Below are 24,528 nucleotides of genomic sequence, written 5' to 3' on the forward strand. Positions count from 1 at the left end.
ATAAATAAAGAAAAATACCCTTTTTTATGATGAAGTCAAGTTGCTCAAACACCAATTCAAAGTCCAATTTTCTCCTCAACCAAATTTGTCATTTTTCTTCCTTGCAAAACTAACTGTGACCTTAAATTTACTTTAAATGTGAGGTTAAAGCTTTTGGTAATTGTGTGAAAACTGTTAACATTTTGGACCCCAGGTATAAAACAGGAAAAACCTATTTGTTTTATTGTAACACAACAATTAGAAATACAGTGAATGTTAGAAATAAACAAGACTTCTTAAGATATTTGTATATGCTGATTTATTTAAATAAAAATTATGCCGAACATAATTTAGATGCATTTACTGTAATAAAAACCACAAAACAAAGCTGACAAATCTTACATGAGAGAGGCTTGTAAAGTAAAGAAGGGCACATGAATATATATTTATAATAAAAAAAAGCCCCCGTGGGCCTTGGTACTACTCAGGTTACTAGTACCAAAATTACTCTGAAGCATCATTCCCTTTCTTTCCCCCCAAGAAGCAAAGCTTTCCCATCAGACAGAGATTTGCCCTCGGCTGTATCTGTTTTAAAATTAATAGATGGAACCAGTGCGCTTACAACTCTGTGCGTCTTCTCTGACTTCTGCCCACTGAAGCTGTTAGTACTTGACCCTGGTGAGAGAATGGCAGTATCTGTAGAGATCTCCGTGGATACACAACGACCGAAGGTCAGCGAATTGATGCTGAAACCATCAGCTTCACTCTCAGTCCAACAAGAATCACTTTCTAATGCAGAAGACAAGAGTGTCTTCCCCCAGTGACCATTAGCTCATGCAAAATTGCCGATGCTTACCCCCAGAGAGCACTGGCTAGTGAGGGTCGGACAACGTGAACTGACACTTCCGGAACTAAAAGAGGAATGGAGATCCTTCTCTTTGACATGTAAAATGGGGTGGAGTATCGGAATATAATTGGCAATAGCCACCTGATACATTGGATGCATAATTGCATATATGATGGAATTATGGATTGGCTGAGGCCCTGTCAATCCCAGCAAGTACTGAATTCATGTAGGGAGTCAGGAGGTGGGGATAGCCAGCCGTGGCAGTGAGGGACACCACAGAGTAGGGCAACCACGATATTACAAAATGCTAAATTACCAGGAGGGCAACTTTAGCCATTTTCCATTCATTTCGCATGCGTTCATAGAGCTTGTGGATTTCCCCACAATCCAACTCTCATATTTCCTTCCCCACAGCTCGGATAGGTTGGCAAACTGCAAAGTAGCAGCTAGCAATAATGCCTAATGGGATGAAGAACGCAAAAAATAGAGGAGGATGGTGTACACACGCACTGAAGGAGTGAAGGTCATATAGTCCCAAGAACAGGAAGTCTGAAGACCCTCTGGAATATAAGCACTCCAGCCAAAGAATGGTGGAAGGCTCCAGCCCAGGGAGTAGAGCCACACAACGGCCAATACCACACCTGCTTTTGTCGACTAACTCTGAGTTATGTCAAGGAACGATCGGCAGTTATGGCAGTCAAAGTCATCATGGAACAGATCCCAAAGAGAGCGCCGCAAAATGCGTAGCGTCTGTGCAGGCTGGCTGCGAAGAACCCTGAACACTGGTGACTGAGTGAGGGACATGAAGGAATCAGCTACAACCAGGTTCACCACAAATATGTTGATGTCTCCGGAGGCACAATGATGCCCTCTCCATTAGTAGTGATGGCTCATGTTTTGAGGTTTGATGTCTCAGAGTCATAAATGTGTGTGTATACAAAACTGATGGTAATTTTATTAAAAGAAGTGAAATAGCTGTTAAATTCTCATGCTAAATAATAAACAGTACTGTTCTCCTCTTTGTGTCAGTCTGTGAATGGTGACACAATACATTAGCTTTTTATATACTAATCAGTACACCACCAAGTTATTATTGATCAGAAAGTAGTTTGTGGTTTGGCCAGATGTAATAGAGAAATAAGAAGATAAATTTGTATAGTGATGACCCACTTTACCCTGTGACTACGACCTTAAATTATGTATAATAATGTTAATAAATGGGGCTCACACAGAAAAGGCATTACATTATTTCAAGTTTGAATGTTTCATTTGAAATGTTTGCAGTGAGTTGATTAACCCTGTGAGAGGTAAAGAGGTCAAAAGGAGGAAATGTAGACCATGAAAAGTGTTTTCGATTTTTAGAAGTGATTAAAATTTTTAAATATGCTTCTACTGTCTGTTGTTTAGATAAGTAAATTAGGGCAGATGTTGATGGAAAAAAAATAACTTCTTGACACAAAATAAGGGGTGTATGGATTGTTTGAGTGGATGCAGTGATCCAAATCAATTTATTCAATGTCAAAGTGGAGCACAATGACTGTTCCAATAAGGACTGATTAACATCCATCATTATGGGAACTGCTCACTGACCTGAACGTGGACTGAAATTATTCTCCCTATTCCATTTAAATAATGATCAGCCTATAGCCTTAAATCTTTTTCACAATAAGGACTTGGCAAAAAAAATAAAAATATATGAAAAAGAAAAAAAAACAGATGAATTTCTTAGCAGTCAGTATTAAAACTGAATCTAGTTAGATATAGAGTTTAGTAAGTGGCTAAAAGGATGTGAACATGCCGTTTCTAGTTAATGAGCAAACTGTTTGGACAGGCCCTTTAATTCCAGAGGGAAAAAGAAATCTAAAAATACTCAAATGACATACAATGACATTCTTTAGAATGGTGTGCTTCCAAATTTGTGGCAACAATTTGGAGACGGCCTTTTCCCCTACAGCATGACAATGCCCCCTTTGTGCACAATGCAATGCCCATAAATTAATGATTTACTGAGGAAGATCTTGACAGGCCTACACAAAAGCCCAGGCATGAACCCCACTGAACACCTGTGGAATAAACAGAATTGCTGACTGCAAGCCAGTCCTCATCAGTGTCTGACCTCATTGACAAATGTCTGATTCTCATAGACATATTTGAGTACTCACCAGAAGAGTGTAAACCATTTGTTCCAAAGGTTTTGATATTTAATGCTCAACAACCATATACAGATTTGATGAACGTTACTTTTAAAAATGTAATGCATTACAATATTGCATTACTCTATAAAAAAAGTAAACAATTGCATTACTTTTATGGAAATTAATGTTTCATTATTTGCGTTACTTTTGTCACCAGAGCTGGGCGTGTTTAATTATTTATTTTAAAAAAATAAATTAAAAAAATGTATTTTTGGCAACAGTAAAGGCTCTTTCACACCAAAAGCCACAGCCTGAAGGAAGTGCCTCTGCACCTCAATCCCAATTTCTCTCAACACGGGGCAGGAGTGGTTGACAATTAATAAATGCAAACAAAGTAACTTGCACTACTTATTTGAAAAGGTATCTCATAAATTGTCTTATAAATTTAAAAGTAATGCATTGCTTTATTAGTTTATAAACAACTTTATAGGAAATTTTCCACAATTGGTTGACTTCATTCACAATAAATTACCTTGAGATATCACTCATCAACTAAGCATTTTATGACTCGTAAATGCTAGCAAATGAACCAGAGAACATTAATCAGGTGTGTGGTTAACTTTTTTAATTAATATTACAGTTAATCTAAATTTTAAAAAATATTATTCATATCCATTTTTAGAAATCTTTAGAAATGCATTATTTTATTTAAAAAATATATTATCCTTGCAGACTAAGCCTTAACAACTAATGTTTCTGTGGACTTCCACACTAGAAAGCTGTATTTTACATTGTCAAGTGCATTATGTCATTCAAGAATATCCGTCTCACAGGCTTGTAGGTCAAGGTAGGTCATGTTGCTGGTGGTAATCTGTGATATTTTCGGTTGATAGTCTGTGTCTTTGCTTCCAGGAGTACCAGCAGTCATGAAGCCCTTGCCAGGTTTGTGAACAGTTTCCTTGATGCATCTGATCCCATTTGGATTTCTCATTCCAGTCCACATCTGGGACTCAATCTCAGAGCTGGATGTGATTAAATAAAATGCATACATTTTGATTGCACATATGTCAAATTTGCTTGAGCAATATATCAACGGAATAGAAGTGTAGCTATTAGGATGTTAATTTGTCAGATATTTACCTGTACTTTGATGATGTTTCTGCTCCTTGTGCTAGTGAATACGGATCAAAAACAACAGTTTCTGTATTGGCCAAACAAAACCCATTGGCCCGTCTTACATCTGTAGAAAAGCATCATATATTAGCTTAAAAACTACAGTTTAAAATCAAGTATCAGTTCAGGATCAATACAGCATTATAACTCACAAACTCACCAGCTATAGTGACAGGACTCAGGTAGAGAGGCTGGATTGGTTCATACATGGTTTTCAGAGTGTAGTCAAGAGGAGAAGTCTTGAAAAATGTAAGAACTGCCTCAGAGTGAGAGAACTGGAAAATAAATTACATGCATGATTATTTACTCTAGGGCATCTATACATTTATTATTTACAGGGAATTGAAAGGCTAGTCTAATGAAGCACCTTTTGTGGCATTTTAATTATATTTCTCAGTAATTTTTCCACTTCATCCTACCTCGTTTTAACGTTATTGTTTTCCTCTGCTTCTTTTATCTGCTGTAGTGCTGGTAAAACATACACACATAGAATAATTTAGTCTCTAATCGGTTAAATGGCCCCTTATTTCAAATGTCACAAATGTACATAAATGTCATACCCTTATGCATCATTGATTGAGACAAACGTCCTCCGTCATCTGGAAATGATATACTTAAATTTTTAACAAGTTTTGCTAGATCGTTATATCTCCTTCGCAGATATGTTATGCTTTTTTCAGACCATTCAATCCTAATCTCGAAAAACTCTTCTTCTTCTCCGGCAGCACCAACAGCGAAGCGCTCGAGCCCAATGACCCAACAGTCATTCACTGTCAGCCGAGGAAAGGTCTCCATATTAACACCCGTCACGGAGTCGTATTATACACACATTAAATAGTAATTAAACTAATTATTTCTTAACCTAAATTGAATAATACTAAATAAGAAATGTGTTCCGCTGTAAAATCGAAAGATACAGTTGATAGAACGGCGGATATTCCATAGAAAATAGAACAGGTTTATTATCTGACAGCAAATCGCAAATCTTCTGACACAAACTGAACAAACTTTAAACTCCTCCGCTTTTCTCTTCGCCTGCAGACAATGAGCTCTGAAAGCTCCATTTGCCTACATTCCCTGTGAACGCTCTTCCAAAATTAGGAATTTCTCAAGTGGGAGCGTTCCCACATCGATTAAAGTCGATGGAGTTCTTCTAGTCAGTTATTCTTCTTGATGGCTGTAAATGGGCGTTTTTAATCTGCCGCAGCATCAGGCGGCAGGTCACTAGATGAAATTTCATTGGTTGTTGCAACAGCCTATCACTGCTCATTTGCATAAAGTTGAGCTCGAGCTGAAAAGTGTCAAAGAAAATAAATGTCAGACCCATGATTTAGGATGTTAACAGGAAGGATGTTAAAATCAGCGATATCCTTAAAACAAAATGACAAATTAAAGTTTCCATTCCTATGATAATAAGAATTTGGCTCCTCGTGCGTTAAGCAACAGGTGAAATAATCCAGTTTCTATTGGATTGGTAGTAGGATTTGCTTGTCGTTTTAAGATAAGTATTACGCTTGCTGCATCACGGGTCAATCCTTTAATCTCTTTCTATTTTAAAGCTATAATTAACCTCCTACTGAAATACAGCAAATAACATTCACCTACATTCCACTTAACTTATTAAACCGTGGCTTAAGTTAATGTGTCAGTTCTGAGGTGATTATTCTTATTTAAAACCATAAAATAACATTTCACTAGCAATGATATATGGAATTTACTGAATTATTACAAGAAACTTGCATAATTAACAAAAAAATACTTCACTTAGTCACTGTAAAATTTAACTTAAAAGTTTTATTAGAAACCATAAATATCATTTGGAAGTGCGTGCTCTTTGAGAAGGTGCAGTTTGGGAGCCAGAACAGTTCCTCTGCTCCAGTGCTGCGGTTTGCTCAGCACTGTGATGTTTCCTCTTGTGTCGCACCAGCAGCTGGCGGTCTGGTGTGGAATACTGGCACAGGTGACAAGGGAATGACTCTCCAGTGTGATGGCGCCGTGAATGAAGGTCTAAGCTCTTCTTCTGGATGCTAAAGTGAAATGCAGAGCCTCATTCTTAGTTACAGATGTAGTATGAAACAAGTGTAACCTGTCAACTTTATGATAGATGAATGCATGTACCTGCTGTAAGGACAGTACTGGCAACAGTAAGGCTTTTCTTGTGTGTGTGTCCTTAAGTGTCGGCGCAGAGAGCTTCTGTCAATAGAAGCATAGGAGCACTGCAAACACTTGTATGGCTTCTCACCTAAAGCGAGAAGAAAAACACTTCACTTGAATTCTCACACTCAGGCAGAGCAATGTCATGGAAACTGTTCCATGAGAACCAGTCTTTTGAAAGGACTTCCACAAAGCTCTAAATCACTGCCGTCTTTCTCCATATATTTTCTAGATTTCTAAATAAAGTAACCATGGGGAAAGTCATTTATTGGCCCGGCTCTGGTCATAATTTCTGTTAAGTGACCAAGGCTAATAAAGACTGTGGACAAGATGTGTCACTGTAATTCCAAAACAGTGATCTACTTCCACTGAACCAAATACATATACATAAAAAAGGATGTTTAATATTAAAATAAGTTATCTACAATGTGTTTGTAACTGCACCTGTGTGTACGCGGAGGTGCTGAATGAGCGAGGCTTTGAGACGAGCACAGTAATGGCAGTGTGGACATTTAAATGGTTTATCTCCTTGATGAATGCCCATGTGACGCCGCATTGTCATCTTGGTAGAAAACTTCCTGTACAGAGATAAAGATAAATTATACAATTACAGTCAACAGTTATCTCTAAGTAAAAAGAAAGTAATATGGTATATTAAGGAAATATTTTACTTATTCAGACAGATATTGCGTAAATCACTTCAGTGCATTTACACTATAAAAATATTATACACTACAGCTCAAAAAAAATTCTAAAGAAATGCATACTTTTATTCGGCAAGTACATGTTAAATGGATTTAAGCAACAGTAATGACATTCACAATGTTACAAATTAATTCCTTTTCAAATAAATGTTTAATGTATCTCTTTAAAGAATCCTAAAAAAAATGTCACAGTTTCCACAAAAAATATTAAGAAGCACAACTGTTTTCAGCTTTGATAATAATAAGAAATGTTTCTTAAGCACTGGATCAGCATATAAGAATGATTTCTGAAGTGATTTGGATCACAGGAATAAATTACATTTTAAAATACATTAAAACCGAAAAGACCACAAACTTTTGAACTGTACGTACCGGTACTATAAAATACAACAACCTTAAAATGCTAAACATCCTTAGCATTCTTTTGGTTAAGATTAATACTGTCTAATGTGGAATGAAATCAGTAAGAAATGAAATCAGTGTCATACTTGTCACAGAGGTTGCAGCAGAACTCTTTCCGTCTAGAGACAGTGAGTCCAACAGATGTGTCAACAGATGTGTCCAACAGGTGTCCCACTCTGTCCTTTATTCTTTCATTGCTTTTTTCCCTTGCCACAAGCCTGTTTTTCACCCTGTTCTTCCTAACGTGGGACCACAAGTCTGGCTTCATCCTTCCCAAGCATTCTGGATACCTGGTGGATGTGTTAAGTTGCTGGTTTTCTCTGAGTACAGAAAAAAAAAATCCACATTCAACAGTCTGCTTACTCTGATAAGCAGAGTAACAGAGTCAACCATTTTTTGGGAATTTAACAATATTTGAATACTTTTGAACTGTGGACAAATTCATAGTTTCTGTAAATTATACTTCCCCCATAGTGAGAACTGCCTCCCCCAGTTGAGTATCAATGCTTTACAGCATTTTGAATTAGATGCCAAAAAAATTAATTTGAATAAAAAATGTTGATACTTACCTACTGTGAACAGCCTGTTTCTTTTGACTTGGGTCAAGCAGTTTGTGTTGGGTGTGAATATGCTTCTGGGTCTTATTCCATGACTTGTCTAAAAGAGAAATATAAGAGAAAAAATAAATAATAATAATAAGGAAAATATAAGAAACTGCAAAAATAGAAGTGAATTGATTTGTACCTTTGAAATCACAATGTAAACATTTAAATCCTCCTTGAAAATGACATTGTTGGTGTATCTCCCACTCTTTCCCTGAGAGACACCATTCCAGGCACAGAGAACACTGCACCAGACCCCCAGACACAGACCGACCGTGATGCCGCTGATTATGCCTTTCCTCATGTGCATCACGAGAGTCAACTCTCCTAAATGTCCTGGGGCAAACACTACATTTATGCCTCTTTGAGCCTTTTCTTTTACCATGTCCTCTCCAGTGCTGCTCCATATCAACCCAGTCTTCTGATTCCCAACCACAGCGAGGGCACCTAAAGCTTTGGTCTCCACTATGGCATTTCAGGTGCACCTCTAGCATACTACGACTGGATACAACTATCTGACAGAGGATGCAGGCCAATCCGCCATCCTCCTCAGATGGCTTCTGCATTTCAGCATCCATGTTGGCATCTCCAGCATCCTGTTCACTTTCTGGATGTGACAGGCTTTTTGCTGAGATTGCAGACTGAGGTTGACACTTAGTGCTTGAAATTCTGCACAACCCAAGAGTCATGAGATGAGCCGACTGGGCCATCTCTTCATCCTGGATTTCTGTATCCATTCCACTGTTCAAAGGAACGGCCAGATCTGTGTTGGCGTCCTCCAGCTGAAACACAGGTTCCTCCTCGCTGTCCTCATCATGCCTATCCTCCTCAAAGAGCGTGCTTACCTTCAAAAAACATTTACAGTTACACTTTCTTACATTTCAAAATTAATAATGTCATCATTTGACCCGTATGTCATTATAAACATAGTTGGAAAAATTGCATGGCATGGACAAAAAATACAATGAAACTCAATGGGAACCAAACCATTTGGTTACCTACATTCTTCCAAATATCTTATGTTTCACAGAAAAAAGAAGGTCATGCAGCTTTGAAACAGCATGAAGGTGAGGGTGGACTATCCCTATAACAATACACAAATCTTTAGTCACCTCACAAGTCTGCGCCACGTGCAAGTTCCCATCAGAGTTGGAACCCAAGCCAATGTCACATGACCGTGGGCTAATGTTTTGAAACATGCCGTACATCGGAAGGAGGAAAGACATGCGCTCGATGTCCATCTGATCATCGCTGCTTTTTGAGCCAGAATGGAGTTCACTCTCTAGGTTATATGGAGAGCTGTTGTGGTCAACCTCCTCTTCATCATCGTCAACCCTCATTTCTACACCCAAACTCTCTTCATCCTCTTTCTCCAGACATGGCAGATGGGGACATGGAGACACTGGATCATGTCTTTCCAAGACATGATTGCTAATCTTGGCTTTTTGGCTACTGGTAAATTGACATACTCTACATCGGTACACTTCAACTAAGAAAGCTTCCACTAAAGTGGACACGTGAGCTTCAATGCCCTCGGCTGAGCTGCAGTAGAGACTGGAAATGACATTTTCTTCTGCAAGTCGAAGGGTTACTGGCTGCACATCTTGGTATGCATCTTTAAATCCACCCATTCTGGGAAACAGTGGAGAAGGAGGAAAATAGATCAGAAGACAGTCATTGGGCAGTCCTGTAAATTATGTGGAGTATGAAACATTAAGTGTTTTACACTTCAGTAATATCAATATATATATATATAGCTTATTGTGTAGATTTAGTGTACTGTTGCTCAACACAATGATATCGTCTGACGTAAAATGTGCTCATACACTACATATACACTAACGTTACTAGTTAAGTTACCTACTAGCACTACTAGCATGCGCTACAGTAAATTAAAAAAATAATCTAATAATTCAAAAAGCAAGCCATATTTGTTAATTAACTGTTATATAGTTCACAGTTTAACTATATTTGTGTATGTGTAAATTCTGTGCTTACCTGCATGAAACAGCGTTGTATCTTTAAATTACTTAGCTTGTGTTGTGGAAGCAAACATGCGATTTAGGGACCACTGCGTCATTACCAATCACAAATACAGCGTAAAATGTGCCATTTTCTGTACTATTCTCTATACCGACAAACCTAAACACTATTTTCATGACTACACAGTATTTTAACTGGTTTAAACTGAGTGTGTTTGCAAAAAAAAGTGTACAGTCAATTTATGAAAGCTGTTCGTAGCCACGTAATTTTTAAGATCCCTGTCTTCCTGTTTGTTCTTCTGCGTTTAATAGACACTGCGCATGCGTGCGATTCAGTGATTCAGTCAATTTGGTCTAAATTTCGGTTTTCATTTAGCCACTGTACAATAATGCATACTGTGAGAGGAATGTTACGAACATTTTAAATTGATATTTGGAGGACAATTTGGTTGCTTATTTTTAAGTTAGTACTGGTAGAATAGCCAGACTGAATTGTGAATCGATTCTCTTTGTCAAACGACTCAGCAGGAACAATCAAGATGGCGAACATGGACGTGTTAGCCAAAACAATAGCGAAGGATTACGTGTAAGTAACGCCTTTACTGACTTTATATTGCATTATTTTGGTATTTAGATATATCAATATGGGTTATATGTATTGAAAATGAAATCGTTTCCGTTCAACTTGTTTGACATGTAACGTTATTTTCCTGTCAATATCAGTTAACACACTTATCTTGTTTCTGTGGTCAACATAAACCAGCAGTATGTTTTTGTATATACTTTATACCATGGACAATGGAAAATACGTCGTGGATACCTGTTTTCATTTATCAATACCACACTATGATAAGTATGTTAATATTATTGTACTGTTCTTTACTCTTTTCCAGGGATGATGTGGAGAGCTCTGACAGTGTGGCTGAAAATGAATATGGACCTGGTGAAGATAGAGCTAGAAAAGCAGATAACATGGATATTGCCAGGGTGGAAAAACACAAGAGAAGAAAACACAAACATCGGAGCAAGCACAGAAAACATAAACACCCCTCACCAGATGAGAGGGATCACAAGCACAAGTACAAACACAAACATAAGCGGAAACACAGAGACTCATTAAAGAATGATAAAGACTGTTCTGCTGGCTGGGAAGGTACAGTCATCTCTCCGAAGCGATCCAGACTTGATGACCTTGCTGCTCTGGAGGACCTGGAGAAACAAAGAGCCATGATTCAAGCAGAGCTTGATAATGAGCTGATGGAAGGGGCTGTGCAATCAGGTATGGGACTGATATTACAGGGCTATAACTCGGATTCAGAGGAGGACGGGAAGATCCAGCAAACTGTGCAAAATGGTGAGCAACAGAGACAAGGTTTTGATGCTCGGGGACATGCTGGAAGATCTCGACAGGATTACATAGATGATGAAAAAATTTATCCCTGGCTGGAAGACAGAAGCATGTCTGATGAGATGGCAGTCAGGGCACATAAATCAGAAAAAAGAGTTAGTAAGACTGGGTTAGAAGTTAACACCAGTGAGAAACCTAGCGGTTCCATCCAAGCGAGGGAGTGGAGGCGATCCCGGAGCATTGAGAGATCCAAAGATGGAGGTCAGAGGTCTAAATCTCCTGTGAAATCCAAGGACTTGCCATCAAGCAACAAAAAATCAACTACATGGACTGAAGAGCAAACTGAAGACCACAGATCCTCAGAAAGAAGGAGCAGGTCTAGATCTAAAGAAAGAAACACAAACTTGCCAGAAGCTGCCAGAGAGAGAGACAAGAAATCAGTGAAAGCACCCTCCAAAGAAGTCTCATCTGGAAAAGAGAATCAATCTCCTAGCAGAAAACATCCTTCAGATCAACACAGCCTGGCTGTGCGGCCCAGGAGCCACCGCTCACCTGAACACGTCCCTGTTGTCCAGAGTACAGACAGGGCATCCAGACAGGACAGATCTTCATGTCACAACAGGTCCCCTCCAAGGAGAGGCCGATCTCGGTCTGTTGAGAGGAGACGAAGAGAAGAAGAACGACATAGACTCTCCAACGACAGGTTCTAGCTCTGTTTGTTTAAATCATAGATAGATAGATAGATAGATAGATAGATAGATAGATAGATAGAACATGTTCTTATGAACATTTCTTGTTGTTACCCAAAATAAAATAAAAATTAAACTCACTTTCATATTATTGTCTTATACTCACAGGTTGCGATCTCGTGATGTGGCTGGGGGTCGTAGCGAGGAGAGTCCCTCTCTGAACTCCAGACGAAGGTTAAACCACTCGCCTGTCAGACGAAGGTCCCGTTCTCCCAGGAGGCGAACCGGCAGGTCTCCTCTCAGATACAGGTGACTGTGGTGTGCAGTAGCATTCAAAACTGTGCAATAACTCCCCATTTAGAATAAGCTTCAATGAGCTAAAAGTAAATGCAAAAATAATAATTCATAATTATTATCATATAACCTATTTTACACATCCTCTGTAAAAATAAAGGTAAACAGATTTGGTTGCTGTCCTTAAGTGAAGGGCTTTAATGGAATTTTAATGACGAGGGGCATCACATTTACATCTGAATGCTAATTTACTTAGTATAACATCTCTCAGTAGAATTATATTGTGTAGATCTAGGGATCGTGACTGGACCGAGCGCAGACAGCAGGTACACTCGGGATCACAGGAAAGGTGGAAGAGGAGGAGCAGGGAAAGAGAGGACATGTTTAAGGGCAGTTTGTCTGAAGGAATGAAGCCTGAGCAAGAGGACTCGGATGAAGAAATGTGAGTATTAATGAAAATTATGTTTTGCTTTTATGTTGCTGATCATATTTGGACTTAATTATGAATACTGACCTGTGTCTAGGCTGGAGGATTTTGATGTTGATGAAGAGGACGAGGAGGCCTTGATTGAACAGAGGAGACTTCAGCGCTTGGCTATCGTGCAGGTTAGAATATATGAATCTCTTGAATGGCTCTTGTATGTACCAATGTCCAGTGTAAAAAAAATTAAGCAGCACAACGGTTTTGCACGACTTTTGAATGGTAGAGTATGTTATGTGATTGTATTTGCATTGTGTCTTGTACAGAAGTATAAGCCAGTAAATGAGGACAGTAACATGTCAGGACTCTCAGAGCATGGTAGTCCTCAGAGTAGCACTCACAGCCGATCTCCATCTCCCGATGACATCCTTGAGCGCGTGGCTGCTGACGTCAAAGCCTACGAGCAAGAGAACCTTGACACATTTGAGGATAATGTGAAAGCCAAGCATAGTCTTGTCGCTCAAGAAAAAGATGGTATGGCATTTGCAAAATGTCTTTCAATTAAAAGTGCACTTTCCACTTTAAAAAGTTGTTCAAATTAGGTTTGACAATCTTGTTTAAAATGATGTATACATATATGAGAAAAACAGATTAACTTATTATATTTATATTGTACAAAAGGTGGTCCCTGCTCATGTTGAGATCGTTTGACCAGTGAGTGCTCATAGCTATTCATCAATTCACATGGAGTGATCACAAAATTGCTAAATGTTTTTGCTGTCCAATAATCTATTTAAAAATGTAACATTTTTCATAACAGTGCTACATCCATACCAACAGGTGTCAGTATAAAGTCTAAAATGGCTCTCATATCAGTTGTTTAGGAAGACAAATAGGAGAGTCATTGAAATTTGAGACATGAAACGTTTATTCTGATGTAATGCAGTGTGGTCTAATACATTATGAGCAAGTCTACGTTCCTTTCATTGCATCATTGTTCTTTTTCTTTAGGTGCTAATCTGAAAAAGCCAGCAGCGGCAGATATGTTCACAGAGTCAGATGACATGTTCACTGCTTGCTTTGATGTGAGTAGCCAAGTTCCTGCTCTCCATTGCATAGATCAATGGCTTTGCAAGCCCCAGAATTTGATTGAATTTGTCCATGTAAGGGGATCTCTACAGGTAGAGTTGCATAGTCCTGTGCAAGCTGTTGTTTCTGTACTGGAAACTTTGTTCAAAGCTTTTTTCCCAAGTGCGTAATCTGACTCTGGTGCTCACTGGATCTCGAGGCCCCTCAGACTTTGAAATGGTCTCTTATGGTATCAGTCACTCGTTCATGAATGAACATTTTAATCAACTCTCTGAATGCAATCATGTTGACATTGACAAATCCACATCTAATCTTTCTCCGCAGAGTGCCAGGTTACGGGCGGCAGGCATTGGCAAGGACTTCAAGGAGAACCCAAGTCTCAGAGATAACTGGACAGATGCAGAAGGCTATTACCGTAAGTCAGTTGTCTTGAAGCAAATGCTGTATTTAAATCTATAGTATCCAAAACGTGTTTATACGATTGAAAATATCTTAGGTTTCATGTTAAAGAGGGCATCGAAAAGGTGATTGTTCTTTTAATGTATTCAGGTGTGAACATTGGCGAGGTGTTGGACAAACGGTACGGAGTGTACGGCTACACTGGACAGGGTGTCTTCAGTAATGTGATCCGGGCCAGAGACTTGGCCCGAGCCAATCAGGAAGTGGCAGTGAAAATAATCCGCAACAATGAGATGATGTAAGACACTTCCCTTAAAAGCTTAATGCTTAGCCTTTAAACACTTCTGTCTGGTACAGTTGGAATTTTGATCACACCACAATGCGTGGTGTTGGTTTCGGCCACAGTTTTAATGTTTTCAAATAAATTGTGTCATAGGGATATATTTGGATAGGAACTGAGATTAAGAGTAGGTGTAGATGTGGTCTTGAGGTCACGTGTTTTTTTCCCACAGGCAAAAGACAGGACTGAAAGAGCTGGAGTTTCTGAAGAAACTGAATGACGCCGATGCAGATGATAAGTTCCACTGTTTGCGGCTCTTTCGGCACTTTTATCACAAGCAGCATCTGTGTCTGGTGTTCGAACCACTCAGGTATATTACAGTAAACAGAATCACATGCATCAATGCAGCTTGAGTGTTCTCTTAAAGGATTAGCTGACTTCTCAAGATGTTCATGTCTTTCTTTCTTTTTTTTTCCGCTCAAAAACCTTAATTGCTTTTAAACCGAAGAAAGAAAGACATGAACATAATGGATGACGTAAATTATCAGAATTTTTTTATTCTGGAAGTTAACTAAGATTTTAAAGCAACTATATATATTATTTTATTTTTTTGCTTCAGCATGAACCTGCGGGAGGTGTTGAGGAAATATGGCAAGGATGTTGGGCTACACATCAAGGCTGTGCGTTCATACAGCCAGCAGCTTTTCTTGGCCCTCAAACTCCTCAAGCGCTGCAACATCCTGCATGCTGACATCAAACCTGACAACATTTTAGTAAGTCACAATTCTTGTGCCATAAATATTGAACACTGACTTCCATCTCTGTCTTACTATATAAACTTATTTAATACTCTAAAGGTGAACGAATCCAAGACCATCCTCAAGTTGTGCGACTTTGGCTCAGCATCACATGTGGCTGACAATGACATAACACCATATCTGGTCAGCCGCTTCTACAGGGCACCTGAGATCAGTAAGTAAAAACTTAAGGAATCAAATTAAACCATGTGGAAAAACAAGTCTGAAATTGCGAAATGGTTTTTTAGGCTTTAAGAGTTTTTCTGCCTCTTTTTGCAGTCATCGGAAAGTCGTATGATTACGGAATCGATATGTGGTCTGTGGGCTGCACTCTCTATGAACTATACACAGGAAAAATCCTTTTCCCTGGGAAGACAAATAACCACATGCTAAAACTTGCCATGGACCTAAAAGGAAAACTGCCCAATAAAGTTAGAATTCATCAGATAAAACAAAATGTATAATTATGTTAATGCAAAATAATGTTAATTTTATCAAATATTTTTTATATTTACAGATGATCAGGAAGGGTCTGTTCAAGGACCAGCACTTTGACCAAAACTTGAACTTTTTATATACAGAGTTCGATAAGGTCACTGAGAGGGTAAGTGTTATATATTCAATTCACTTACAAAAAAAAAAATAGGGCTGCATGATTTGTGGGGAAAAATGATCTAATTGTAATATTACTGATTTAACAATATATATATATATATATATATATATATATATATATATATATATATATATATATATATATATATATATATATATATATATATATATATATATATAATATTGTCATTTATATAACAACATAATTTATATGTTAGTTAGCTAGTTCCACAATTGGACATTTGTCTTTGGGCTTCACTATATAATAATAATAATTAATAAAAAATATTAAACAGTAAATATCACTATTGCAATTTCTCTATAAAATAAAAAATGCTGTATTTAAGAAAATGGTGCAGCCATAATTTTATAACTGAAAAATAAATTACTTCAGGCTAATTAAATCCATTTTCTTTACCTTTCACTTTTTTCTCATTCTTCCGCTCTTCACCTATGTCTCTTTCTCTGCAGGAAAAGGTCACGGTCATGAGTACCATTAACCCAACTAAGGACCTGTCGATGGACATGGTGGGTCGCCAGGCGCTACCTGAGGACCAGCGAAAGAAGGTTGTTCAGCTCAAAGATCTGTTGGACCAAATTCTGATGCTGGACCCTGCCAAGCGGATCACCATCAATCAGGCATTACAGCATCCTTTCATCCAGGAGAGGATATGATCAGCAGCGTACCTCAGAGATGAATGATGGTTTTGTATCTACAGATATGACTCAGACAACAAAAGACGTTTGCATATTTTATTGCCATGCTATTTTATTTTAGTCTTTGATTTGTAGTATGTTTCAGAGCAGGACACATTCAAGATTTTACTTTATTTTATTATTATTAGATGACCTACATGACACCATGTAAACTGTAAATCTTTCAAGATAATCTATATTGTTCAGATTGCATGCTTTATACACAGCTTCTTGCCAATTTCAAATATATTTGATATTATGCTCAATGTTCAGAATGTCAAAATATCCATTTGTTTTCACAGACATTATATTTTATGTAAAATTCTAGAATTTGATGTAAACTAAATATTTCTCAACCACCAAGGACTGTTTAGAGTGTGACACAAGTAAGACCAGCATAAATGCTGTCTATATCCACCCTCCCGTAGGTGTGAGAGTGAGAACTCAACCTGGCGTGCAGGCCCATGGCATGCCCCTTGCCCTAGGTGTGTTTCTGCTGAGTCTGAGGTCTTGGGTCCTGCTTGACCTGGTCTGCAGGGAAAGCCTCCTCTGTAAAGGCAGGTTGTACACCTCTATCGGTACACTGAAGGTAAGCTAATCCTTCCAAAACAAATGGCATCAACATTTTGCATTCTTTTTAAACCCAAAAATTATGTCATCATAATGCCCTTTCGGCTTCTCCTGCATGTTTACAGAATGTCATCTGGAGAAATGGACATGCATTGAAACCCTTTGTCACCCTTTTGCTCTGTACCAAAACCTAGTGAGGCATCATAGATATATTATATTATATAGAATTTTCAGCAGTCGTTACCGTTGCATGATCCTGCAGAAATCATTCTAATATGCTGATTCAGTCCTTAGAAAATTTTTATTAGTTGTGCTGCTTAATATTTTGTTATGGAAACAATGAAAACTTTTTTTTGAAGGATTTATTGATGAATGGAGAGTTCAAAAGAACAGCATATATTGAAATATATATTTTGTAATATTATAATGTACTTGTCCTAAAAGGAACACAACACTATTTTTGGAATTAGGCTCATTTTCAATTCGCCTAGAGTTAAATAGTTGAATTTTACAGTTTCTGAATCCATTCAGCTGATCTCCGGGTCTGACGGAAGCACTTTTAGCTTAGCTTTGCATAGATCATTGAATCGAATTAGACCGTTAGCATTTCACTCAAAAAATTTTATTTTTGATATATTTTTCCTATTTAAGACTTGACTCTTCTGTAGTTACATCGTGTACTAAGACCGACATAAATTGACATAGTTCACAATGTAACTACAGAAGAGTCAAGTTTTAAATAGGAAAAATATCGAAACTTTTTGGTCATTTTTGAGCGAGATGCTAACAGTCTAATTTGATTCAATGATCTATGCTAAGCTAAATGGGCTACCGCCAGACCCGGAAATGGGCTGAATGGATTCGAAAATGGTAATACTCAACTGTTTAACTCTCAGGGAGTTGGAGAATAAGCCTATTTTAAAAAATAGTGGAGTGTTCCTTTAATGAAACCTTTCTGAATGAATGTACTTAATGACCCTATAAGTATGCGCAATACTAAAAATTATTAAAAAGTGTAAAATTAAAAACTATTCGACTCAAATTTTGTATGACTTTTTAGATGTATTATATTTCATTATTTTATTATGTTTAGTAGAGTATTGCCGTCGTGAACTTTACGCATTCCAAAATGTTCACTTTTGAGGGCGCTGACTTAGTATGCAATAGGCAGTGAGGCAGCTTCACTAGATTTTGGAACAGAGCTTCTGCTGTGGTGTTTCTCACAGAGACAAAACAGTCGGTATAAATGAATACTGACTATTGCTTTCTCAAAAATGGAAGGAACCGGTTACGGGTAACATTGGGGTAAGGGTGAATCAAAGTATTTTTAATGGACCAAGCACCTTCAGTGTACTGCCTCTGATAGACATACTTCACCTTTTTCAGAGTTGTCACACTTATGTGTCATAGTTTTTGCATAATCTATTGGGTGTTTTCAATATGCATGAGAATATATGTATGGCTTCCAATGCACTACTGTACAAACCCTCTGGTGTGTTTTTGACTTTGCGTAGAATATTTAGATGTACTTTTTGTGACTGTTCTTGTGTTTGTGATAATGTTGTCTTTTGATACAGGGGTTTTCCTGCTCTGATCTATGAATCTGCTTGTTACAAGCGGTAATTGCTTCTTTATTCATATCTCAATTCCATATGTTCCAAATCTATACAACGGTCATAAAGTATGCTGGAAGAATTATCTGCCTGTTATTTTTGCAAAGCCTGTCCTGCATGATAATGGAATAATTTGAATTTACTGTAAATTCTCATTATTTGTTATCATTAAACAAAATAAAGCTGTTTTGTGGTGAAAAAAAAAAAACATGAACTTAGACTTCCCACAAGTTGTCCGTCTTTCAAGAATTTCATGCAAGTTAATCATAACACATTATGTTAGAACATAATTCAGCATTTTAGGAAGCTTATGGTGGGTTTTGTTTCATCAACACTAACTGCTGTTTGTGCTGTTTCTCCCACTGTTTCTTTGTGTTCGAGTATATTCTCTGGCCAATGGAGACATGTCTGTCCATCATCCTCCTGCCTGCCTCTGCTTTCAAAAGGATGAGACCTCTTCAAGGCCCTTTATCCAGGTCACTCCTAAAGGCATGTTTAGATCCAACACAAAGCAAAGCTTTGATTAGAAATGAACAGCCAGCTCAGAGGCTAATTCTCATAGGATTAATGTTCCGATCTCATGTGTAGTATTAATTAATGTCTAATTTCTAATCCATCTTTTTAGGGCTGTAGATATTAGATTAGAATTTGGCAGCAGACAAAGGTTTTTCAGACCCCAAATCTAATGATCGGGGCCCTAAGGGAAACTTTGTAGTTTCCTGTATTTAAACCCTTTTATTTTATAATTATATTTTTATAAACTTTTATACTTCTTTTTTTATTATTATTTCTATATACCAATGTTGTTATTGGTCTGATCACAGAATAACCTATCCATATTAAGCTTTGTGAGGACCTTGCATTGACTTTATCCATTGGTGTGAACCACAGAGGTGCATTCTTGGACCGTTTAATATTCAAGACCTAAAAAAATCGACTGATTTAGTCACCTTGTGTGTCAGCTGATGAGTGTATTTCTCCAGGATATTTCAAGAATGTGTTTTCTGTAATGTACCAAGATACTGGTATATTTATTCTTTGTATTGTAGGTGCTGTCTGTTAAAGAAGACTCTTAAAGGAAATCTCATCTGAAAAAAGGTTTCTGTTTTAGAGCGAGCTTTTCCGAGAATTAAGATGTTGATTGTTACTCTGACAATACACTATGTCACTGAATAAGTAGTTTGATAAAATTTGACAGTTACTGAATCTGGTTTTGTTTTTTGTTTTTATATAATTTAGTCAAATCCAAATGTATTTATACAGTATAAGATCATTTTTTCCTAAACCCAATAAATGCCACCTAAATTTAATAAGCTATATATAGTGTTACTTTATATATATATATATATATATATATATATATATATATATATATAAATACACAATGGAGGTTTCCAAAATTAAATAAATTGACTCACTGTAACATAAAAATTGTTACAATCTGGTATTACACATTCCAGACTTATTAACCAAAAGGTAATGCTTTTCCCTATTAAGAAATACATGTTTGCATGTCCCTCACAAAAGTAACCATTCTTGAACCACAACTAACCATTTTCAATTCTATTTTCAGGGTAAGTGTTAAAATTTTCACAACTGTCATGGCCACATTTGAGAGAGATCCTGATGGCCAGCTGCTGTCCTACTCTATTATTGAAGTGCCTTTCAAGAGCTCATCTTCTTATCCACTCAAGGGGGGAATTTCCAACATCTGTACACAGCATAACAATATGTTCATTTTGTATCAATTTATACAACCAATATTGCACAAGAATATTAATAAATGGTGAATTTTACAATGACTTGTAATGTGGTTTTATTTTATTTTTATGTAGAATGTTAATAACACTGTATTCCTGTTAATTTTGATGCATGTGGTTAGCACAAGTACCTTATCACTTGTCTCTATCAATAAAAAGCACCCCAAAGCCCACAAAAAACAAACAGCTACTGAAGAAATGTTTTGGGTTACTGTGTAAGATTTTTTTTTTTTTCCCCTAAACTAAAGTTATTTTTCTGTGGTAACTGACAGCATGCCACAAATGTTATTGATGGAGCTCAACTTTGAATTTGCAAGATTAAATACAGTAACATGCACACAGGTACTTACACACTGTCCATCTTAAAGCTTAAAACCCTTCAAAATAATTATATCATGTTTTCCTGCAAAGAGCTTTAGCAGGATCACCAGTCTTTTCAGAAGTCTTCTGAGACTTTGGCATGGCTTTCTTTGAGGGTTTGCATCTCTTCGAGCTATTTGGACTACTGCATTTTTGTGGCATGCTCGAATTAACAAGATCTTGAACAATGACATCAGTCTTTTTTAATTTTACCACACCAGAGTGTAGTTTCTTAGGTGGTTGCTGAAATCCAATCCACATCTTTCCAGCAAATGGCGACGGGTGATTATGATGCATAGACTTTGAACGAGAGCTTGAAGAAAGGGTGAGTTTTGTTACATCTTCTAAAACTGAATTGTTGCCTTTAGTCCTTGAGTGTTCTACCTGAGAACAAGGGCTTTCCACACGTCTCAGACGATTGGCGCTTCGGACTAAAGCAGTTGTTGGACGAGATCTCACCACTTTCCCTTGTTCTTTCTGTATAGTCGCAGTCTGAAGTTTCTCCAGTTTCATCATGCGTGCAGCCATAGCTGGGAGACAAGGGTCAGTTAAACACAAGTTGTGCTGGCTCTCCAAATCATCTGCTGTGGCTTGGAATTGACTAAAGTCAAGATCTTTAAGTGGAAATGGAAAAACCTCAGGATATACTTGCTCTTCTTCTCCGGTCACTGTAGGTTCTAGATCTCTATCAAATAAGTCTGGCCTCAGGTCCAATTCTACAGCAGTTTCCCATTTTAATATAGGTTTATTGTATTTCTCTTGGTCAGAGAGGTCACTGTTTTCAGATTCAAATGATATGGATGGTTCAATTGCATTTCCTTCAAGAGGTTCGTTATTGGATCTGCTACAAAGGGAATTACTGATTGTCTTGATCTCATCTGGTTGTTCGCGTCTGACCTGTATGGGGTGGATTTCCAGTTCTGGTCTGGTTTCTACATCAGGTTTATGTTGAGAAATGTGTTCTTGTGTGTCCCAGAAGATTGGAGGCTGAAGACCAAGCCTCTGCCATCTGTGAGACAGCATCTTCAGCTGGGTTTTATGATGCTGCTTTGAGCTGAAGAAAATTAGTACAAAAATGTCAGTTAAAGGAGAACTATTTCTCTAGATGCCTTTTAACCTCTTTAGTAGATATCCAAGCATTGTGGCAAGGAGTATCAGTTCCAGGTTGGCAAAGTGTGATAAGTCTAGTGTTGCAGCATGATACAAAGCAACATTCAGTTCAACAAAAGGTTAATATTGCTGGCAAATACAGCAAGTCTCTGTGCCAAGTACTCATCTTTATTTCTAATATAGTCATTCTACATTAAACACAAAGTGTAAAACATATAGGTAGGTAACAAAACACCTATTGCAAATAGTACTGCCAATGCCAGTGTAATTAGAATTGATATTTCAGAATGCTTTACACTTAGATGACCCTGTCACACTGATGGCTATCATCTGGCTGGCAATGCCTAATGGGTCAATAAGAAGTCAGTATCAACTTACACCTGGGATGATTTTGTTTGGCTGCAACAGGTGGTTGGTTCCTGTGCCGTACAGCCATTAGAAATGCTTTCCAAAGTTACCTGCAAAATAAAACGCATTTCAATTTTTCAGATTTTCAATGAAACATAAAATTTGCACACATATTACAAATGTATACATGTAACTGAGTATAACAAAATATAAAACATTGAAATATACTTTTTTAGTTTCTTTATTTTATAAATTTTTGTTTAAAGAAATGCCACTTAGTTTGATTCAATGTTATCTAATGCAATGCCATTCAGACAAATACATTTATTATATCTTGGAGATACTGTACATGCATAAATTAAAGAATATCTTTAAAGAATTTATTTTAAATACATTTAAAGTATATATATATATATATATATATATATATATATATATATATATATATATATATATATATATATATATATATATACAAAATAGTTCTCAGTTACAGTGGCAGCTCAAGTAACTCCATATAAAACAGAAGAAACACTGATACCTGTTGTGTGTTCACTATCGCTGACATGTGCAGACTTTCCAGTCGCTGTACTAACTGAGTAATGTAGACGTCCTGTGAACACAGAATATTCAAACAAGAGTGTCAATAGACAAAGGATATGTCATCTAAAGTTACCTATGTAGACACACTGTCTAGTTATATGTAATAGGTCTATTAAAAACATTGCACTTGTAAAGATTTTATATATACTGTATATATGAAATCTGTTCTTGCCAAAGACAAAGTAGTGAAGGTTCAAAGTAAATATGTAAATATATATATATATATATATATATATATATATATATATATATATTTGCAACCCCCAATTGATGGCATGCAATTGGACTATTGTAATATATATTTAAAAAATATATATTTGTTGGGGTCTCATATAACTGGTCATTTGCATAAGAATCAATTCCTTACCTTATGACACTCTGCTGACCAAGAGGTACCTGGGATGAAACAGGTTATCAAGATAAAACATCCCTCAAGTCTGGACTGAAACTATCAACAGTGTATCATAGACATTAACTCACGTTCAAGTGGTGGTGTGAGATCTGTCCTAAACTTGCTCTGGACCCTCCAGGTACACTACAATGATACATAAGCCAAATTCACATGCCAAGTACAGACAGACCTCTAGTCAGTGATGCACTGCGAAAACGCTCGTATTTCTTTTCATAATACTCTATGAAGACCCTATTCAAAACTTGGATTGACCTCAAAGTCTCTCACAGACGCTTTCAGAACGCTAGACAGGTAAGCGATGATGTCACGCTAATTTGCATACTGACATGTGATTGGTTTTTATGTATTCTTCTATTTACATATACAAAATTGTGATTGTTTTCTTCCTTATTTAACAGTTTATATATCATATCCCTCCCACTTACAGTAGGTGCGCTGCAAACCACTCCATGAGACTTCCAGCTCATTTCATCCTTCGAGCTCTCCATAGAAAAATCATAGATCCTTTCGACTAAATAAGAACACGTGGAATGTTCTTCCAGGTGCAGTTCTTTCTTCGTCGTCTAAGTTCCCGACGGTCGCTGAGTTTTGATGAGCGAACATGTCGTCAAATGTAATCATATCTGTAAAGAACAAAAGCACATGAGGCTTCCTCGTCCAACACAAATAACTGCACGCTGAAACCATGGCAACCCCTCACGCCGCCCGCGCTGCAATAATAAGCCTCCATCCATTCATTCCTGAGCAGTCATCTATGGAGCTACATCATCAGCAACTGTGAGTGAATGGCATGGCAGAAAATTAGGTTTGTAAAAAAAAATGCATTGATTCCATTTTTTTGTGGCTTTTATTAAACGTGTATGTTGTTAGCTGTATCATCTGTGCGCTTGGATCATTCTAAACGCTAGAAGACGACTCGGTAGGCCTATTAATCTTAAACTTTATAAAAAAAAAAAAAAAAAAAAAAAAATACCTGTTTAACATTTTAAACGTTTAGTGCTTGTAGAAAATCTGCATGTTCGTCACCAGGGGGAGCCTTATAGACAAAAAAAATGGTTTAAAGATATTTAAAACCATTTAACCATTAAAATATTTAAATACGTTTTCAGATTTGATACGTCACTGCATGATTGTAGTGTTTATAAT

The 24,528-nt window shown here is 37.2% G+C and overlaps 5 protein-coding genes across 6 annotated transcripts; 1 reads left to right on the forward strand and 4 right to left on the reverse strand.

Moving 5' to 3' along the window:
• Positions 1-406: 406 nt before the first annotated feature.
• LOC113046326 (melanopsin) lies at positions 407-2,974 on the reverse strand. Its single transcript, XM_074559819.1, is given in 6 exon segments — positions 407-1,201; positions 1,203-1,309; positions 1,312-1,506; positions 1,509-1,599; positions 1,601-1,674; positions 2,878-2,974. Coding segments are annotated over 6 exon segments (627 nt in total). The 3' UTR covers positions 407-1,138.
• Positions 1,473-5,772, reverse strand: LOC113045679 (PX domain-containing protein 1). The gene is given in 5 exon segments (XM_074559815.1): positions 1,473-3,983; positions 4,102-4,201; positions 4,295-4,409; positions 4,502-4,602; positions 4,695-5,772. Coding segments are annotated over 5 exon segments (765 nt in total). The 5' UTR covers positions 4,930-5,772; the 3' UTR covers positions 1,473-3,769.
• Positions 5,773-5,908: 136 nt separating this feature from the next.
• Positions 5,909-10,262, reverse strand: LOC113045674 (zinc finger protein 260). Its single transcript, XM_026206231.1, has 8 exons — positions 9,995-10,262; positions 9,109-9,628; positions 8,139-8,841; positions 7,964-8,051; positions 7,481-7,714; positions 6,733-6,866; positions 6,253-6,376; positions 5,909-6,161 (listed from the first exon to the last, which is right to left on the reverse strand). Exons 2-8 carry the CDS (start codon positions 9,625-9,627, stop codon positions 5,948-5,950), a joined length of 2,016 nt encoding a protein of 671 aa, XP_026062016.1. The 5' UTR covers position 9,628; positions 9,995-10,262; the 3' UTR covers positions 5,909-5,947.
• Positions 10,263-10,331: 69 nt separating this feature from the next.
• On the forward strand, positions 10,332-20,585 carry prpf4ba (pre-mRNA processing factor 4Ba). 2 transcript variants are annotated; one of them, XM_026206230.1, is made up of 18 exons: positions 10,332-10,564; positions 10,872-12,029; positions 12,184-12,324; positions 12,599-12,751; positions 12,834-12,915; positions 13,057-13,264; positions 13,742-13,815; positions 14,144-14,234; positions 14,369-14,516; positions 14,731-14,868; positions 15,118-15,271; positions 15,356-15,470; positions 15,575-15,726; positions 15,813-15,899; positions 16,382-17,195; positions 18,754-19,265; positions 19,839-19,887; positions 20,363-20,585. In XM_026206230.1, the coding sequence occupies exons 1-15, from the start codon at positions 10,518-10,520 to the stop codon at positions 16,583-16,585; spliced, it is 2,952 nt and encodes a 983-aa protein (XP_026062015.1). In that variant the 5' UTR covers positions 10,332-10,517; the 3' UTR covers positions 16,586-17,195; positions 18,754-19,265; positions 19,839-19,887; positions 20,363-20,585. The 2 variants fall into 2 exon arrangements, with proteins under 2 accessions (XP_026062015.1, XP_026062014.1); XM_026206229.1 differs by having other exon boundaries at positions 18,754-19,887.
• A 127-nt stretch (positions 20,586-20,712) lies between these two features.
• Positions 20,713-23,665, reverse strand: LOC113045675 (uncharacterized). Its single transcript, XM_026206232.1, has 5 exons — positions 23,451-23,665; positions 23,338-23,366; positions 22,909-22,980; positions 22,398-22,477; positions 20,713-21,963 (listed from the first exon to the last, which is right to left on the reverse strand). The coding sequence occupies exons 3-5, from the start codon at positions 22,933-22,935 to the stop codon at positions 20,943-20,945; spliced, it is 1,128 nt and encodes a 375-aa protein (XP_026062017.1). The 5' UTR covers positions 22,936-22,980; positions 23,338-23,366; positions 23,451-23,665; the 3' UTR covers positions 20,713-20,942.
• Between the last annotated feature and the right edge of the window lie 863 nt (positions 23,666-24,528).

This window comes from Carassius auratus, chromosome 27 (assembly GCF_003368295.1).
Source record: "Carassius auratus strain Wakin chromosome 27, ASM336829v1, whole genome shotgun sequence".
In the NCBI taxonomy this organism is placed as follows: domain Eukaryota; kingdom Metazoa; phylum Chordata; class Actinopteri; order Cypriniformes; family Cyprinidae; genus Carassius; species Carassius auratus.

Coding starts and splice junctions, on each gene's coding strand:
- prpf4ba (XM_026206229.1), top strand. CDS start 10,518: ATGGCGAACATGGACGTGTTAGCCAAAACAATAGCGAAGGATTACGT. Junction 13,265..13,741: donor TGTCGCTCAAGAAAAAGATG/GTATGGCATTTG, acceptor CTTTTTCTTTAG/GTGCTAATCTGAAAAAGCCA. Junction 15,471..15,574: donor CTACAGGGCACCTGAGATCA/GTAAGTAAAAAC, acceptor CTCTTTTTGCAG/TCATCGGAAAGTCGTATGAT.
- LOC113045675 (XM_026206232.1), bottom strand. CDS start 22,935: ATGTCAGCGATAGTGAACACACAACAG. Junction 22,478..22,908: donor CGATAGTGAACACACAACAG/GTATCAGTGTTT, acceptor TTTATTTTGCAG/GTAACTTTGGAAAGCATTTC. Junction 21,964..22,397: donor CAAACAAAATCATCCCAGGT/GTAAGTTGATAC, acceptor AATTTTCTTCAG/CTCAAAGCAGCATCATAAAA.
- LOC113045674 (XM_026206231.1), bottom strand. CDS start 9,627: ATGGGTGGATTTAAAGATGCATACCAAGATGTGCAGCCAGTAACCCTT. Junction 8,842..9,108: donor ACGTGGCGCAGACTTGTGAG/GTGACTAAAGAT, acceptor TGTTTTTTGAAG/GTAAGCACGCTCTTTGAGGA. Junction 6,867..7,480: donor TGCTGCAACCTCTGTGACAA/GTATGACACTGA, acceptor ATCTCTGTACAG/GAAGTTTTCTACCAAGATGA.